At 42.9% G+C, this 19500-nt stretch overlaps 1 protein-coding gene across 10 annotated transcripts in view; it reads left to right on the forward strand.

Moving 5' to 3' along the window:
* The window catches only part of FMN1 (formin 1), a 503899-nt gene that overhangs the window by 314812 nt on the left and 169587 nt on the right, over positions 1-19500 (forward strand). For 8 of the 10 annotated variants that reach the window (XR_009496164.1, XM_059890798.1, XM_059890801.1 and 5 more), the window contains 2 exons: positions 10705-10766; positions 12918-13006. Coding sequence is in view for 8 of the 10 variants with exons in the window: in XM_059890798.1 (XP_059746781.1) it covers positions 10705-10766; positions 12918-13006 (151 nt within the window). In the remaining 2 variants the exon portion in view is untranslated. Of the gene's footprint in view, positions 1-10704; positions 10767-11904; positions 12025-12917; positions 13007-19500 lie in introns of those variants that run through there. The other 2 variants (XR_009496165.1, XM_059890802.1) reach the window with 2 other exon arrangements.

Here is a 19500-nt window from a genome sequence, read left to right on the forward strand (position 1 = left end):
TGACTCCTGGAAAAACCATAGCTTTAACTATACAGACCTTTGTCAGCAAAGGGATGTCTCTGCTTTTTAATACACTGTCTAGGTTTTTCATAGCTTCTTTTCCGAGGAGCAAGCGTCTTTTAGTTTCATGGCTGCAGTCACTGTCTGCAGGACCCTTCCTGAGGAACATTCTAATTCTGGTCTGGAAGACCTACACTCAAAGGGCAAAATTTTTATTGTGCACCTTTGCCAGTAAAAATTTTAGAGCATGCTTCTCAAGACATGTTTTTAAGAACTTGTACATCATGTAAATGTGCCACAGAACTAATATTCACATCATAAAATGAATGCAAAGATATAAATTAAATTGAGATTAATATTTTTAAATGTGTTACTGATTTTGATAGCTTTAAATTCTCAACAGCTAGTATCTCACAGCTCAGTATATACATAAAATGAAGTTTATTATTAAAAATAGTGGATTTAAACCCACATTTCAAACAGTCTCTTGATAAATTCTACTATAATGTATAGAGGTCAGCATCTTGGCAGATCTAATTCAACTGTCCCCGTTTCTAATTCATTCCACGATTGATGAAGAACTTATACTAGCAGTCAAGCCTGTGCTCTGCCATTTTTCTTATTGTTGATGGATTATCTTCAGTCTGGGGTTTCTCTTCAGGAATCTTTTGAAGCCAACTGGTTTATTTTGTCGAGTTTAGTTAAAACTAGATTTTAGAATCAGAAAATGTTATTTAATACCCCCCCAACACCGCTGCCACTGCTACCAAATCACAGTACATTGGAAGTAAAGGAACAAGTGAGGAAGCCACGTGTGAGTTTACCCACCGATGGTGACAGGTAGTCATGACCTACTGACGTACCAAAGGGAGGCATCAGAGTCAATCAGCTTATTAAGCATGGGCAGAGCTCAGTTTGGGCATGAATATAAACAGTAGCTCTAATGCTACTATATGTCCTTTCCCAGCTCTCCTTTCTTCCTGCTGAGTCTAAGACACCTGAGCAGCAGGGTCCCACCCACCTCTCTCTGAACCCCTGTGCATTCTTCCCCTCTCGGAGCTGGGGCCAGAAAGCCAAGGGTGGCATTTCTTTTGTACTTTACCTTCAGGCAACTGGCTGAGACCATCCAATCTGCCTGGAATGTAATTTTGGCTTAAAAGAACCAGAACTAATGGAAGAACAGAAGCAGCTTAACCCAGACTGTTTCTCATTCCACTGCCCTACAGAGAATAGAGGGAATGAAGCAGCGGAAGTTGTGTGAATTCGATGCTTGTGCCCCTCTTTGAGGTTTGAACCATGGACAATTTTAATTGCACCTATAAAAGGCACCTTGTGACCGAGTACATGCCTCAACTCAGACAAGAATTGGGATTTTTGCTTGATCAGGTTGAGTGACTTGGAGCTTTGGGGACAGACTAGATGTGTCCCTTTCGGGATGCTTCTTTCTGTCACCTGCTAGCTGGCTCCTGTTTACACTGTGTCATTTACTCTTGCCTCCTGTCTCCAACAAAGCTTGAATAAAGGTCTGTGCCAACTTACATGATACACCAGCAAGTGTTTGGCAATGTAGATAGTATCATAAAATATATTCCCTTGACAGTTGCTATTCTTTATGTGTCTGGGGAAACTTTTGTTTGTGTTTCTTCATTTTTTGTGCCTTCGCTTCCCTTTTTAGTCAGTTCTGGCATGCAGTATGAAATTGCAATTAGTAATATCTTTTTAAGTAAAATGGATTTTATATTACTGTTGATTTCTTCTTAGATTTTCTTTTCTACTAAGATAATGCCTTTTCAAGTTCTGGGTTTCCTTTTGTTTTTTAGACATTCTTTTTTGCTATGATTGGGAACCACAATACTGATTATTGTCAGTAACTGTGAATAATTAACAAAGTTTGATTGTCTTATGACATATATTAAGATAGCATATTTGAGGGGTTTCTCTGGTGGTCCAGTGGTTAATTCTCCACCTTCCAATGCAGGGGGCTCGAGTTTAGTCCGTGGTTGGGGAACTAAGGGCCCACGTGCCCATGGGGTGTGGCCACAAATTTTAAAAAAGGACCATAGAAATGAATTAAGTATTAGCAATAATTAAATAATGCTGGCATTATGGATGTGTATAATACACAAATGACATTTTTGTGGCCTGGGTATCTATGGTTCCTACTGGGAGACTGCTGATTGATGTATAAAACATGGGATGCCATTCAGAGGCAAGGTTTCTGTGTAGACTTTTAATAGGTAGTTGGTTAGCACTTTTGTGTGTGTGTGTGGTGAGAATTTTGAGAAGTGAACATGTTAGTTGCTCACTTGTGTCTGACTCTTTGTGACCCCTTGGACTGTACCCCACCAGGCTCCTCTGTCCCAAGAATTCTCCAGGCAAAAATACTGGAGTGCCTAGTCATTCCCTTCTCCAAGGGATCTTCCAACCCAGGATCAAACTCAGGTCTCCTTTGCTGCTAAGTTGCTTCAGTCATGTCTGACTCTGTGTGACCCCATGGACAGCAGCCTACTAGGCTCCTCTGTCCGTGGGATTCTTCAGGCAAGAATACTGGAGTGGGTTGCCATTTCCTCCTCCCAGGTCTCCTTTCCGTGGAGTGATTATGTCTAGACTGACACTTACAAAGGATAAAAGAAGTACAATCATGGTCCAGTCAATTTGGTTATGGAACTGAGCTTGGGAAACCATTCTTCATGCCTTAGTTTCGTTGCCTGTAAAACTCAGGGCAACAGTAGAATCTTCCTTGTATGAATAAATGTAAAATGGTTAGAACAATGCCTTGCACATAGCAAGTTCCCAATAAAAGCCAGCTACTAATTAACTATTCATCCCCAGTACTTTCTGTCTGCTTTCCCCACCCTCTGGTGGAGTGCACAGAGATGCCTTTAAGCTGCTAAATAATTGCTGCCTTCAGCATTTGCTCTGGATATGTGCGTGGAATAAGGCTTGGCCTATACCTGTGTCTGCACAGGTGGGCCTGGTGCCATCGGAGGAGAAGCACGGTGGTCAGTAGGGAAAGGTTATAGGAGTGTTCTGGCCATTGTGAAGAGACCTGGCTACTGAGCTTTCCGTGGGGCAGGCTCTGCAGCTCTTGTTCTGGCCCCTGTGTGGTTCTTTGACACTTGTCTCTGCCTGGCCCCCTTCTTTTCACCTCTTGCCCAGTTTTGTCACAAGCTTGGTCTTCATTCTCAGTGATGGCCTCAGAGGGAGGTGAGACTGTGGGGAAATAGTCCTGCTTTCCCTTTCTTCAGCTTTCAGATTCTGCCAAGACCACCTTCTTTCTGGGACCCCACATCCTTGCCTTTCTCTTAAGAGAGGTCAGAGGAGTTGGTTTGTGGGAATTTTGAGGGTTAGATTACCTGAGAGTTTAAAAACCCCAGGGCTTGGGACTTCCCTGGTGGTCCAGTGGTTAAGACTCCATGCTTTCAAGACAGGGGGCATAAATTTGATCCCAGGTCAGGGAACTAAGATCCCACATGCCATGATCAAAATGGCCAAAACAAAAAAACAAGACAAAAAAACCCAAGGCCTTCCATGTTGCTTTCTCCATTCCATTCTCTTTTCCTTACAAATTATTTATCAAGCCCTAAAAAATCATAATTTGGTTGAAAGAGCTGAGTTTTATGTTGGCTATTTGGAAGCTAACATTGTTAACAAAATAATTTCTATTGATAATCAAATATTCACCTTTTCTTTCTTGGACTGAGAATATTCCACTTGAAAAGGATCTTTAAACACCCACTTATAAAAGATGTCATGTACTGAAGGCAATGCAAAGAAGCATACAATGGGCTACATAGAGGCTGTTTTTTAAATTAATTTATTTAATTGGAGGGTACTTACTTTACAATATTGTAGTGGTTTTTGCCATACATCGACATGAATCAGCCATGGGTGTGCATGTGTTCCCCATCCTGAACCCCCTTCCTTCCTCCCTCCCCATCCCATCCCTCAGGGTCATCCCAGTGCACCAGCCCTGAGCACCCTGTCTCACGCATCGAACCTGGACTGGCGATCCACTTCACATATGATAATACACACGTTTCAGCGCTACCCTCTCAAATCATCCCAGCCTCGCCTTCTCCGACAGAGTCCAAAAGACTGTTCTTCACATCTGTGTCTCTTTTGCTGTCTCGCATACATACCATCTTTCTAAATTCCATATATATGCGTTAGTATACTGTATTGGTGTTTTTCTTTCTGACTTACTTCACTCTGTATGATAGGCTCCAGTTTTAAAACCAGCGATAGCCAAAGCCTGCTAAAGCAACCCAACCCTACCCATGTGACATCTTTCACACCTTGGACAACCAGATTTACTTGGTCTAACCGAACAAACTAAGAATAGTTAGATAGCACCACTGACTCAATGGACGTGAATTTGAGCAATCTCCGGGAGACAGTGAAGAACAAGGAAGCCTGCTGTGTTGCAATCTATGGGATTGCAAAGAGCCAGGCACGACTTAGCGGCTGAACAACAATAAAAGGAGTATGCCTTTCCTACCTCAGTCTGCCATGTGTTTCTTGCCCAAAGATACTACTTTGATCAAGAACAGCTCTCTTGAGTAAGTACATGTTTTTTACTAATTAGAAACCCTTCAGAACAGCAAACACAACCATTCTTTATTCCGACAAGGTGCGCTTTGGGATAGAAAAGCATTCAGGGTTAAAAATGGCTAGAGGGCTGTGAGAATTCCTGCCTGTTCTTTCTCCTTACCCCGCTCTTGTGAAAAAGCTGTCTCCAAAGTGGAGAGGGAATTTACCTATTGTGTAAGACCTTGACCCCCGTCCCTGTGCCTGAAGCAGGCGCATAGTTTTTATGTGTGCCTGTTAGTTTGAATTTGTGATACTGATCTGCTTTTTGTCCCTGCTGACGGTTATTATATCTTAATGGGCGAAACCCTACTCTAATGATCCTTGTGTATATAACTCTCAGAGTACAGAGCAGGCACCAGAGGACCACATAAAAATGTTTGCCTCAATTTCCCTGCAAAAAAGGAGCCCAGAAACCAGACTTGACCAAGTAACAGATTTTTAAAGGTAAAGGAACCCAATAAAATTACCAGCTTTTCACAGCGTGTGTCTATTTCCTCTCGACCTATTGTGAGGTGTAGGTGAAATACTCTAACTGAACTGACAGTGGGAGCAGGGGTAACTAAGGAGAGAGGGAGATAAAAGTAAAACCCACCAGCCGTGATTGATATCACAGTAGCAATGAGTTGTTGGGGTCTCCCCTTTGTGAATTTGGCACTTCACCTTTCTGACACCGTGTGCGGGAGTGTTGGTATAATGAGCCTGATACAGATGGGAGCGAAAGCTAGAGAGTTACTTGGAATACTGTATCAGGGCTTGGAGGTGTGCTGGAGAATTGTGTAGGCTGGTATTTGCTTATTCACCTTATATGATATAAAGGGTTTTGTGTGTATAAGAGAGAGAAATGAGTATGTTTTTGCAAGTACAAAGTGGAGGGGGCTACCTGGTCCTAGGTAACTCCAAAAATATTTTAATCAATGACTGATTTATTTCTTTGATGTATTTGTCAATTAACTAACAGAATAGGTTCATAGACTGCTTCTAAATTTGATAGTGAGCACTTTCAAGTATCAATTCTGTAACACACTGTCCCATATCTGGGGACTAGCAGGATCATGTATAGATTCTGGCCCTTGTAGGAACTTAAACTGTTCATGGTAAATAGAAGGCAGGACTATGTACATGCAAAATGTCTCTCCTATGAGTCACGGCACTTTGGCTCTTTTTACTTTTGACCCCTTTGGCCAATAGCCTAACCTTCCCTGGCCACCCTGTAAAATAGAAATAATAGAAAGTGTTTAATTTCTTAAGTTCCTAGGCTCAACCAGATGATCTCGTTTCAGTGCTGCTTCCACCTCTGAACTTTATTTTACTTTTTCAGTTTTAAGCTCCTCACGTGGAAGAGGAGAAACCTCAGCAGAATACTTGGCATTGGCCCTAAATTAACCTCTCCATTGACTTCTTCCTCTCCCCGACTCCTCCCCCAGGTCCTAAGGGGACAGCACCTTGCATATCCATGCATATCCATGACATACGCATATGCGTATGTCACCTTGTCAGCTCCTCTGCCTATTTTGTGGTGGCCCAAGCCCTCCCTCTACACCTAAACGGAAAACCTCAGGCTGATTTGACACCAGACTTGCTTCCCTGGGCTCAGTTGATGACAGCACTCCCCAGAGCTCTGCAGTCTTTCTCTCCTGTTCTGTTCTTTCTGTCCACAGTACTCTGGCTTTCACTACCTCTGCCGTGCTGAACTAAGTTCTAAAAGATTCTTTCCAAATTTTGCTCTATCCTATGTACTAGAACTCTGTCCCATTGCCTCACCTACTCATCAGTGCTCATGGCCTCCCTGCGATGTGCCACAGGCTCTTCACCTTGGCCTTCAGGATTCCACAGGCCCTTGCTCCAAACTGTATGTAAGGAATGCTCTCTTCAAGCCAGATCTGGACTCTCCACCATTGCCTGTGTGTTCTCTGGGCCTGTATGTGTCCGCTTCTTCATCCTGGGAATGTCTCACATCTTTCCCATTGACATTCGCTGGCGCTTGTCCATTACAGATTGTGAGTGCTTGGAATGGACTTGGCTTGATTCATGATGATTGATAAATGGGTGCTTTAGCTGTCTGCCTAAAGCAGTATAACAGTTGAATTTCTACTCATGGCTTTTTGCCTATGGGGATACCACTGTTTAAAACATCTTTGAAGGTTAAGAATGAGAGGAAAGATAGTTTCGTTATTCTTTCCTTTAAAATGAGAAGATTTGCTTGTAAAATTTAGTGATTTTGAGGTATGGAGTATTCAGGCCAGCGTTGTATCTGTACTGAGTATATGGATGGGGCATGATTGTGCAGCTTTACTCACCATACTTCGATTTTTTAAATGGAAACAAACAAGAGTGGGCAAACAACCTTAATTCAGATATGCATATTATTCTTATTCATCAGTCCTATCCCTTTTAAAAGTCTCTTTTTCAAAACCTCACGCTGTCTTTATCGAGGAACTTTTCCTGACACGTAGCAGCAAGACTCACTCTTTGGGATTTCTGGGACATCTGTCTTATCTATAGACATTTATCTTATTCCTGTTACTACCCCCAGGACTATGCTGGATGGTGGGATTATCAAGATGTGTAGAAATGATCCCTGACTACAGACCTTCCACAACCAAGTGTTAAGCAACTTACTAATATGGCTTCTTAAAATAGACTCTTTCACCCAGTATAAAATATGAGTGGTCCCATGGAAGAGGTAAAGAATGAGTACTTAATGATCCAAAGATCAAGGAGCATCCTTCCAGGGGAGGAAACTTTTCACCAAGGCCTAGGAGGGTGAGGGGCAGGAAGGGAAAAAACCATGGAATGTTCAGGAGTAGAGAGGTGTGTGGCTGGAGCTCAGGGGGCCTGGGAGCAGTGGAAATGGTAAAGGATGAGATTGGAAGTGTCACTCAGGGCCAGGAAAGGAATGGACTTAAAAATTAGGCCTATGTGGCTGGACTTTACCCAATATTTAAAGGAAAGACATCTAAGGTATTTCAAACATCAAAGTAAAATTTTGATTAAAAAAATAATAATAATAACTTGGGTGGTACAAAGAAAAGTGCTTTGATGGGCAAGATGGAAATGAGAAGTTAAGATTAGGTTAGCTTTCTAAATAGACCCGAAAAGTGAAAGTGTTGGTCACTCAGGCGTGTCCAACTCTTGGTCAACCCCATGGACTGTAGCCCTCCAGGCTACAGGCTATCCATGGAATTCTCCAGGCAAGAACACTGGAATGGGTAGCCATTCCCTTCTCCAGGGGATCTTCCCAACCCAGGGATCAAACCAAGGTCTCCCACATTGCAGGCCATTTCTTTTCTGTCTGAGCCACCAGGGAAGCCCAAATGGACCCGAAGTTATCTAATATTTCCCTTAAGAAGTTCAATACATTATTTTTCATAATTAGAGTTACTCACGCATATACCTTTTCTATTAACACTTCTGAAGGTGGGCCTTGAGTGGGGTTTTAAAGGACCAAAAGGGTTTAAATAGCAACTGCTCCTACTGGAAACACTCAAGTATTCCAGAAAGTGGTAGTCTTCTTTCTCTAATTCTTTCCAGATGTTAAAGCAGATAAGGCATTAACAAGCATTAAAACACGTACACAGTGTGTATAGTTAACATCACATAGTCACTATTTGTAGGTTCTATTTTGATTTCTCATAATGCTCTATGAGCTCGGTTTAGCATGCATCTTGCTTTAATGTTTTCAGTAAGTGAAATTAGACCCCTCCTATGAATGTGTGTGTGTGTGCTCAGTTATATCCGGCTCTGTGTGACCCCATGGATTGTAGCCTGCCAGGCTTCTCTGTCCAGGGGATTTCCCAGGCAAGAATACTGGAGTCAGTACACTGAACCTAATAGAACTGAATGTGACAGATCATGTAGGTAAGTTTTGCTTCCATCCATAATAGTCACCTTGGTCTTTTTCTGAATCTTGGGCTTATTCCTTCATCAAGATAAGAAACCTCTTTCTGTCCTTACCTCTCACTGGCAGGCTTTTCTCCCACTCATAGAACTTGACCTGCTGAGCTCTTAGCTTAAATGTCACCTCTTCAAAGAAGCCTTCATCCATCAGCCTCTCTAAGGTTGCTTATTGCTCTACTCTTTCTTTACATCATTATCTGTAACTATTTACTTGTTTATTTTCTATCCCCTAAGCTGGAGTATAAGTCTCATGAGACCAAGTGCCTTCAATGTCTTAGACACATTTGATTTATATAATCACAGCATTTTAGAACAGTTTCTAGAACTTGGGGCACATTCAGCAAATATTTATTCAAGGGCTGGGTGAATGAATGAATAAATGTTGCCAGAGCCCATGCTCATTCTCCAGTCCCATCCTCCCTACGTGTTTTCCTCTGTTTCCTAGCACACTGGAGGGGAATTGGCTGAGGATATAACCCATCAAATTGTATATCTGGGACCCAGACTGATTAACTTCTGAAACTCAAATATTTACTCACCAGGAAAGGAAGCCAACAGATCCTTCTCTTTCCCATTAGTTAAGATCACTTGATTATATGTAAACTTGCAGTTATATGCAGTACCTAGTTTAGAAATGAACATCTCTGATAAATTATTTTTAGAATTTTGCCTTGTCTTACTGCATTTTCATTGGCTGATTTTTATAGGAAACTATTATAATTTACATAAAATAGACATTGTTCCTGGCTCTTTTTTGTTTCCTTAAAGCATCAGAAATTTAAAAATGCGTGGTCCTGTTAATAAGTTAGCGAAATCATCTTATCTCCATGCATAGTATAACAGTCCTGGGAGGGTAAATTCTTTCCTTCTTTCCTCAAAGGACATTTTTCTTTAGTGGTTTTAGATTGGCCTCTTCAGGAGTGTAATCTTCCTTCTTCTTGGTGGAATCTGAGATGACTGACTTTGTCACTAGCGTATTAACCGCTTCTTTTCTCAATACTCCATGTAGCTGAGGAACAGCTTGCTGATTAACTCCTGAATTAGAGAAGGTGCCCTGTGAAGGAATTTTAAGTACATTTCTCAGTATTCTGTGAAGTTACATGATCTTAGCTCAGTTAATTAAGTTTATTAAAATTGTATAAAGGGGTTCATACAATTCTAAACCGTAGAAGAAGCAAAACAATTTGAAAGCAACCTGCCCTTTACCTTGATCCCTACCTTCTCCAAAACCATGGTGTAATGCCAACCAACAGAGTAATGGTTGACGAGCAGAATTTTAAGGCATTCTAAATATCACTGGTTGGTTTAATAAAATTAATTAGCCTGCCACGTAGAAAATTTACTAGCGTGCTGGTTAATTTCACAATGTAAAGTCAGAGAAGGGAGGTGGGGTTGAGGGAACAAACCTTATTAGTTTTGAATAATTATTTAAAGATGTGGAGCTGCCTATTTCAAGCACTTTGATTGCCAAATCCATTAAGGCTTTAAAATCTCCATGTTTGTATGCTGGTATATATGGGAAGGAATCTCTTTAGATGAAATCACAGGCATATTAGTTAACAGCTAAATGACTTATTTAGGATACAGAACAACAAGTAGAATCCAAATAAAACCATGGGAACGAGAACTTGCCTTAAGACTTGCTCATGGGAGGTTTCCATAATCTTAATTTGCCATTGATGCAATTATTGCTTTTTCTTGTCTTTTTAATCCAAACAAGATGTTTGCAGCAGCCATGGAAAGGTGCCTGAAATCACATGCCTGAATTCATTTAATTTGCCAACATCGTCTTTTTTCTCTCCCTCTTCCTGGTAATGGGCAAGCGTCAGTTCTGGTGCATTAGGTATTAAATCTCTTCAATTACCAGGCGGGAAGAAAGATTTAAAATTGTGTTTCAAACCTACTAACTGATTTAGTTTTAAAACACAAACACTTCTCCTGCGGAGCCTAAATTAAACTGCAGAAAGGATGCAGAGCTTGAGGAATTAAACCAGGCAGGGCCAAGGCTTAGGCCAGCAATCAGAACCACTTTGGTTTCTTTCACAGGGCCCCCCTGGTGCAGAAGGAAAGGGGGCAAGAGCATGTCAGAAGACAACCTGTGTGAGAGAGGGCAAACGTTTACATTGCTTGGTAGCTGGACATGGAGTAAACGTTAGTGCAGCAGAGTCCGGTCTAACCTCTTATCCTTTCTCGTTCTCTTTGGGTGCTCGGCAGCCATTTTTAATGTGGACGATTCTGTGGTTGATCTGGAAACCCTGGCAGCCTTATATGAAAACGTGAGTATCAGAGTTTCCAGATTTTTGTATCTTAACTAACTTTAAAAAATATGTTAATGTCTAAAAAATCATTGTATGTGACTCCTCCCACCCAAAAAATCACTGATCCATTCATGTTCCTTGGCAGTGGGAATTTTGACATTGCATGGAAGAGAGTAAGGTACAGAAAAGCCAGCTCAAATGAGAGTGAACATGAGGAAACACTAGGCTCTTGACCTCCCTCCCCCTCACAATACAGTGAGGGATGTCTTGACATCCCTCCCCCTCACCGTGGTATCTGGGTTAGTAGATTTCTTCTACAGGGGAGGGTGGTTCAATGGGGAGGCCACATCTATGCCACAGAACGCGGCCCTGTGATTTGCAATCAGAGTGAATGAAGCTAAGTTACCAGCTTAATATTGGTGTATAACCAGTGTCATCTTCTGAGGAATGAGGATGTTGTCTCCAGCTTGGATGATTACTTTTAGTCCAGGGAAGCTGATGGCATTGAATGTAGGAAATAGTATCGGATGGTGAGTGTGTGTTTTGGATTTAGAGTGAGATATTCAGGTTTGAGATCCAGCTCTGTCATGGACAACTGAGTGGCTTTGGGTCAGTTAAACTCCTAAACCTGTTTGATCCTCAGTACAATGGGGATTATAATAGGCTCTACATGATTTCTGTGACTATTAAAATAGAGCTCAATATATATATAGCAGTAGCACTGTATTTTGAAAATAAGCAGCACTGTATACATATATGGTCTTTAAATGTGGATTATATGTGTAAATAACCAGAGTAATTGACAGGCTTTCTTGAGAACATGACACAAGAGAGTCCCAGTTCCCATAATTGTTAACTGCTCTGGTTCACTGACTCTGTTAGATTTGAATATATAGATTGAACCAGATTCTCTTTACTGAGTAATGCTATTTCCCAGAGCTGTATAGCATGCTTTGGTTACCAGGCTCAGAAAATGATTCAATACTTCGGTTCCCAGGGACTTTAAACCTCTCACAGAAAATTTGAATAGTGTGTTAATCCAGTCTAGCAGGATTTCCGATTCCCTTCACGTTTTTATATCCTTTTTGTATATCAGGAATTGTTTAGTATTAATATAATATGATGGGTGGGAATGTCCCATGTTTCTTTTGGGAAGGCTTTCATTAATAGGTAAGAAGATGCACGAATCCTAGGCCATCCTGGCACATGTGTGGAATACCTGGAGGGCAGCATGGAATTATAGAAGAAAGATGTTTCACGTCAAGCTCTTTACCAGGTAGTTAGTCTAAGTCTCGGTGGAGTCATCTATAACACAAGGATGCAATGCTTGATGTTGTAGGACTTCGTAAAAGGCAAAAAGAACTGTGTGCGTGGCGGGTACTTGTTAGCTTACAGTAGCAGTAAGCCACATATGATTGACATAGGTGGATACATTGAGAAAGTATGAGACCAAATGCCAAAGTAAGTAGTGCAGACAGCAAATACTTAGAAAATTCAGAGAGAACCTGCTGACCAGAAATTTAAAAATCAGGATCCTATGTAAGTTAGGAGGGCTGTTTTGAGGATGAGGAAGCAGATGCTAAGGAAAGCTTGACCCATATCTCATCTTACAGGGAAAGACACTAGGGATTTAAGGTAGCAATTAAATTCCTGGCTTGTATATCCAGCTCAGGTTACTTATATGACCATTGGGTTTTAGCCAGTGATTCTCAAACGTTAGCCTGAGAATCACCTGGAGGGCTCTCTGAACCCCACTCTTAAGAGTGTTGGCCCTACTTCCTGCATAAAGTATGTCCAAGATGTGCTCAGTTGCACTAAGTCGTGTCTGACTCTTTGTGACCCCATGGACTGTAGCCCACCAGGCTCCTCTGTCCGTGGAATTCTTCAGGCAAGAATACTGGAGTAGTTTGCCATCTCCTCTTCCAGGGGATCTTCCTAACCCAGGAATTGAAGCTGCATCTCCAGCATTGGCTGGCAGATTTTTTGTTTTTTAAACCACGGAGCCACCTGGGAAGCCCTATGCCCAAGATAGGGCCAACAATTGCAATTGGCATTTCTAATTAGTGACAGGTGATGCTAATGGTCCAGAGACCATACTTTGAGACATATTGCTTTAGACAGATTCTCACTGCTCATTTTTGTGTGTGTTTTGCTTCTATTTCAACACAGAGAGCCCAAGAGGATGAACTCGTTAAAATAAGAAAGTATTATGAGACATCCAAAGAGGAAGAATTGAAGCTGCTGGATAAACCTGAGCAGTAAGGATGCTTGAACACTTTTCTGTTAATAAAAGGAGAAGGGCCTTCCCTATCTTCCTGCCTCCAGCTCCGAATAACCACATCTAAGCTGTGCCAAGCTCAGTCACAGCAGCGTCATTCCCGTGACCTATTGCATGCAGCAGGATGACCTGACTGCCGGGAAAGGCAGCTGGGAGATTTGTGCTGCTGGGTAGCATGTCTCAAGCCCTCACCCCACCCCTCGTGACTCCCCTTTTCTTGTCCTAGCAAATCGTTAATTCCTCCTAGACTAAACATTCTGGCCAAAAGGGTAACTGAGGAAGGAAGAAGTTACTGCTCCGTTTAAGGTTCTGCTGATGCAGTTGAAAGAGATGATGTCAGAGTCACAGGATTCAAATTGATTTTCCTAAATATCGTATCCAGTAAATGTTGCCTGCATGTGCCAGCTTTCTCCCCACACTCTCCACCTGCTCTTCCTAATTTCAGTGTGACTTTTCATCCTTCATTTGCACGTGCTTATGCTGCTCTCCAGTCACTGTTTAGACATGTCTGCTCTCTGTTTTGAGGTACTCCACACACTCTTGTTCTTTGCTGGGCTCTTGGGATCTGCAGCCCCCCAGGTTCCACCCAGGACTCTGAGAATGTGGGCTGGGTCCTGAGTGGACAGAGGGCTCCTTTGCCTGTTGCTCCTTTGAGTGCTTCCTGCCCAAGGAAGGGTACCCTTCTCAGCTTGGAGAGGAGGGGAGGGATAGGAAACAGAGGAAATCGATCGAGTTTAGAGTAAGTAGGACTTCCCTGGTGGCTCAGTTGGTAAAGAATCCACCTGTAATACAGGACACCCAGGTTTGATCTCTGGCTGGGGAAGATACCCTGGAGAAAGAAATGGCAACCCACTCCAGTATTCTTGCTGGGAAATCCCATGGACAGAGGAGCCTGGTGGGCTATAGTCCATGGGGTCACAAAGAGCTGGACATGACTTAATGATTAAACCACCACCAGGGTTATAAGTCAGCCCCAGAGATAGGTGAACGGCTTGTCCTGAAACCTTCATACCTTGCCCTTGGTTCCTCTAAAATACCCCACTTCCTTTGTTATAGCAAGGTCCAAAAATCATCTCCCAGTGACTGGGTGGGGGATTTTTAGGTTTACTCAATTACTGACAAACCTTTATGGTAATTTGGGCACACTTCATTGATTGGCTTTCATGTGGAGCATATGCCAGGACTCTCCCCAAAACACACCCAAAGTTAGTTAGCTCATGAAGCCTAGGAATTTTGTGACTCAGTGGGCTCCTGTCCCCTTCAGTTCCATCACCCTGAGTCGCCATCCTTACCAACCCTACCCCTGACCCATCACGTGATCAATCCCATGTCATGCTTTCTAATATAATGAGTTAATTTCCACTAAATTGCCAACATCCGCTGGATCATCAAAAAAGCAAGAGAGTTCCAGAAAAACATCTATTTCTGCTTTCTTGACTATGCCAAAGACTTTGACTGTGTGGATCACAATAAACTGTGGAAAATCCTGAAAGAGATGGGAATACTAGACCACCTGACCTGCCTCTTGAGAAATTTGTATGCAGGTCAGAAAGCAACAGTTACAACTGGACATGGAACAACAGACTGGTTCCAAATAGGGAAAGGAGTATGTCAAGGCTGTACATTGTCACCCTGTTTATTTAACTTATATGCAGAGTACATCATGAGAAACGCTGGGCTGGAAGAAGCACAAGCTAGAATCAAGATTTCTAAGAGAAATATCAATAACCTCAGATATGCAGATGACACCACCCTTAGGGCAGAAAGTGAAGAGGAACTAAAAAGCCTCTTGATGAAGGTGAAAGAGGAGAGTGAAAAAGTTGGCTTAAAACTCAACATTCAGAAAACGAAAATCATGGCATCCAGTCCCACCACTTCATGGGAAATAGATGGGGAAACAGTGGAAACAGTGTCAGACTTTATTTTGGGGGGCTCCAAAATCACTGCAGATGGTGACTGCAGCCATGAAATTAAAAGACGCTTACTCCTTGGAAGAAAAGTTATGACCAACCTAGATAGCATATTGAAAAGCAGAGACATTACTTTGCCAACAAAGGTCTGTCTAGTCAAGGCTATGGTTTTTCCAGTGGTCATGTATGGATGTGAGAGTTGGACTGTGAAGAAAGCTGAGTGCCAAAGAATTGATGCTTTTGAACTGTGGTGTTGGAGAAGACTCTTGAGAGTCCCTTGGACTGCAAGGAGATCCACCCAGTCCATTCTGAAGGAGATCAGCCCTGGGGTTTCTTTGGAAGGAATGATGCTAAAGCTGAAACTCCAGTACTTTGGCCACCTCATGTGAAGAGTTGACTCATTGGAAAAGACTGATGCTGGGAGGGATTGGGGGCAGGAGGAGAAGGGGACGACAGAGGATGAGATGGCTGGATGACATCACTGACTCAATGTCTGTGAGTCTGAGTGAACTCCGGGAGTTGGTGATGGACAGGGAGGCCTGGCGTGCTGCGATTCATGGGGTCGAGAAGGGTTGGACACGACTGAGCGACTGAACTGAACTGAACTGAAGGTGCTAATGACCGAAAATGAAAAGAATAATAACAGATATTTAGAAAAAGGCCATGGAAATATTTGAGGACTGACTTAGTCAGCTCTAACAAGGTACCTTCAACTGGGTGACTTGCCAACAACAAAAATGTGTATCTCACAGTTGCTGAAGCCAGAAGTCTGAGATCCAGCTGCAGCCATAGCTAGGTTCTAGTGAGAATGCTCTTGCACGCTGTGGACTGCCAATGTCTTCACGTGGCAGAGAACAGAGAGAGGAAAGAAGCTCTTGTGTCTCTTTTCTGCTGGGCACTGACCCCACTCATGAGGGATTAACTGTCATGTCCTTATTACTGCCCCAAATCCCTACTGCTTAATACTATCACATTAAGGGTCAGGATTTCAACATATGGATTTGGGGGGACACAAACATTCAGTCCATAATAGGGACAGTAGGACATACCAAACATTTGTTGTTCTTATTCAGTTGCTAAGTCATGTCCGACCCTGTGGCCCTATGGACTGCAGCGTGCCAGTCTCCTGTGTCCTCCATTATCGCCCAGAGTTTGCTCAGATTCATGTGCATTGAGTCGGTGATGCTGTTTAACCATCTCATCCTCTGCACCCCCTTCTCCTTTTGCCTTCAATCTTTCCCAGCATCAGGGTCTTTCCCAGTGAGTTGGCTCTTTGCATCATGTGAGTAAGCATTTGGGTAGTGCTAACTATACCACATTAAGCAATGATCTTCTAAGCTCAGAGTTGGAAAACTTTACCTGTAAAGGACCTGGCAGTAAGTACTTTAGGCTTGGTGGGCCATGACAGTCTGTTGGAACTATTCAAGTCGACTGTTACAGTCCAGAAGCAGCCATAGATGATGGACGTGCCTGTGCACCAATAACATTTTATTTATGGATGCTGAAATTTGAATTTCATATCATTTTTACACCTTATAAAATATTATCCTCTGTTGCCTTTTCCCCCAACCATTTAAAAATGTGAAAACCATTCTTAGCCGATGGACCATACAAAAACAAGTGATGGGCTGAATTTGGCCTGGAGTCTATAATTCACCAATCCCTGCTCTAAGCTATAGGAATGGCCAACCTGCTGAAATGAATAGTGGGCCCCTGCTACTGGAAGGGGTCCCCTTTTCCTTCTGTGTTAATGCCTTTTTGGTATCATTTTACAAGATTAATTGCCAAGACAAAAAGTAATGGTAGCAGGTAATTAACAAAATGACTTCTTGTTCTTGCTTTCTCTACTGAGGATCTGGATAGAAGAGCATTTTTATTATCTTAATTTATTAAAAAATGTTTATTGGTATATTGTCACCCAGAGTGAAGTAAGTGTGAAAGAGAAAAGCAAATGTATCAGTGCACACATGTGGAATCTAGGAAAATGGTACTGATGAACCTATTTCCAAGGCAGAAATAGAGATGCAGATGAAGGGCATTTTTAAAGTTTGTAAGTGGTCATTTTAATGGCTTCCTTAACATGCTAAGCTCTTACTGACAGCAAAGAAGATGGCCATATTGTCCTGGTGATGTGTTTGGACTCACTTGTTAGAGGGTGAGGCCCAGAGAGGTAGGGCCTCCAGCCCTAAGTGAATTCCACCTTTGCTCCCAACCTCCTGCACAGCACAGCATTTGTTTGATTTATGCCAGAGTCTGATTTTTTGGCCACTTACTTGCCATTAGCGCCAAGTGAGTTGACTATAAGCATGTTTTACATACTGGAAAATATGAATCATTTATAGTTTCAACATTGCAGTTTCCTGAGATTCCTGTGGTGCCCGGTCCCATAAATTCGAGTCTGGAGAGGCTGGCTTCATCACTCACCTCATCAACTTTCTTGAGCCATGGGGCCAGATGTAGAAAGCCATTTCCCACAGAGATGTCATCTGCTTGGGACTAGGCTCTCTGAGAACCACTCTCTCCAGCGATGGTCCTCAACTCTGTTCACACTCTGCTTGGGGTGGTAGTGAGGCATTGGGAGCTTCTATTGCATTTGATTAGGCCTGGTGTGAGCTTTTTCTGGCCTGAAGTGAGGATACCGTATATAGCCTTTTGGGATGCTCTACTTATGGGCTTCCCTGATAGCTCAGTTGGTAAAGAATCCACCTGCAATGCAGGAGACCCCAGTTCAATTCCTGGGTCAGGAAGACCCCCTGGAGAATGGGTAGGCTACCCACTCCAGTATTCTTGGGCTTCCCTGTGGCTCAGCTGGTAAAGAATCTGCCTGCAATGCAGGAGACCTGGGTTCGATCCCTGGGTTGGGAAGATCCCGTGGAGAAGGGAAAGGCTACCCGCTCCAGTATTCTGCCCTAGAGAATTCCATGGAGTGTATAGTACATGGGATCACAAAGAGTTGGACATGACTGAGCAACTTTCACTTTTCACTTATGCCCATAGCTGCCTTGCCCTCCTGCCCCAACCAAATGAAGACACGTTGACTTTTTGAAATAAGGCTCTGTTAGCATTTTCCTCTGTGGAGGAACATAGGTTACAACATGCACAGACAGAAATGTTAACATTCAGGGTTCCGACGGATCATTAACCAAATATTAGTTCCTTGAAAACAGTGGCCTGTTGTGTCATTTCTGCTATAAGCTGAGTTACTGCTGTACATGTGTGACCCATTCTCTGTGAGGTGCAGAATATCTCTCCTGTATACAGACTCTAGTTACAGTCCACCCTGGCAAGACCATCCGGCCTTAAGGACAGAAGGGGAAGGTCCCTAGTCTGTGGCTCTTTGGGGATATTTAGTCCTTCCTATCTCTGGCCCTAGCATAGGCTAGTCCTAAAGGAAATCAGTCCATAAATATTCATGAGTACCATGAGCTAATAATGCCCAAGACCCCCTCTTTGGGGATGGGTAAAAGAGTGCTTATCCCTTCCCTTATGGGTAGAATATAAAACCCAGTTGAGGAGAGGGAATAAGATGTTAGACATTTCATAGCCTTTGAGGTAACCTTCCCTGGTGGCTCAGATGGTAAAGAATCCTCCTGCAATGCAGGCGACCTGGGTTCGATCCCTGAATTGGGAAGATACCCTGGAGGAGAGCATGGCAACTAACTCCAGTATTCTCGCCTGGCGAATCCCCATGGACAGAGGAGCCTGGTGGGCTACAATCCATGGGGTCACAAAGAGTCGGACACGACTGAGTGACTAAGCACAGTACAGCATGTGCCTCTGGTACTTTCTCACGTAGATGGGAAATGGTGCTTTCCTCAAGTCTTTATTTTTCCCATATTTGCTACTCTAGTTTTTCTCATCTTCACCTTCTGCTAGGTGACCAGGCCCCAAACCCACAAATCATCCTGGACTTTTCTCAGTATCTCAGGGGATGGGTCAGCTTCTCTGGGTCTCGCCCCCTCAATTGCTTTCTAACCATTTGCCCCTGTACATCCACACTGGTGGCCCTCTCACCTACCCCATTAGAATATTCCAGGTATTCCCAGCCTCAGATCCGCTCCAGTCCAGATAACCTCCAGTCAATCATCCAAGCCTTGCCAGGACAATTTTATAAAACAAAAAGCTGGAAGTGTCACTCTTCTGTTTCAAATCATTCATTCATTCAGAAAAAGCTTGAAATCTTTGTTTTAGAATATGAAGCTCCATTTTAGCTTCTTCTCCCCTTTGCCCATGAATATCAGGCAGCCTGTCTAGGCTCTCACTGGCAGTTTCTCACACATGACCTGCGCAAGCACCAGAGGGCTCCCAGAGATCTGGGCTGACATGGTCCTTCCAGGGCTCTGACTTCGATACCCGGCATGTGACATCCATAGCTCCTGTTTTAGGTCCCATCACCAAGATCACTCATCAAACTCCATGGTAATTGAGGATTTATTTCTCAGGTGATCAAGAAGCAATTATGTATAAGTTAAATTAGGTTCTCACGTCTTAGCATGGTGCCTGACACACTGTAAGTGCTTCATACACATCGAAAAACAGTAAAATTCTTGGTGACTGATGCTAT

This window comes from Bos taurus, chromosome 10, assembly GCF_002263795.3.
Source record: "Bos taurus isolate L1 Dominette 01449 registration number 42190680 breed Hereford chromosome 10, ARS-UCD2.0, whole genome shotgun sequence".
NCBI classification, from domain to species: Eukaryota; Metazoa; Chordata; class Mammalia; order Artiodactyla; family Bovidae; genus Bos; species Bos taurus.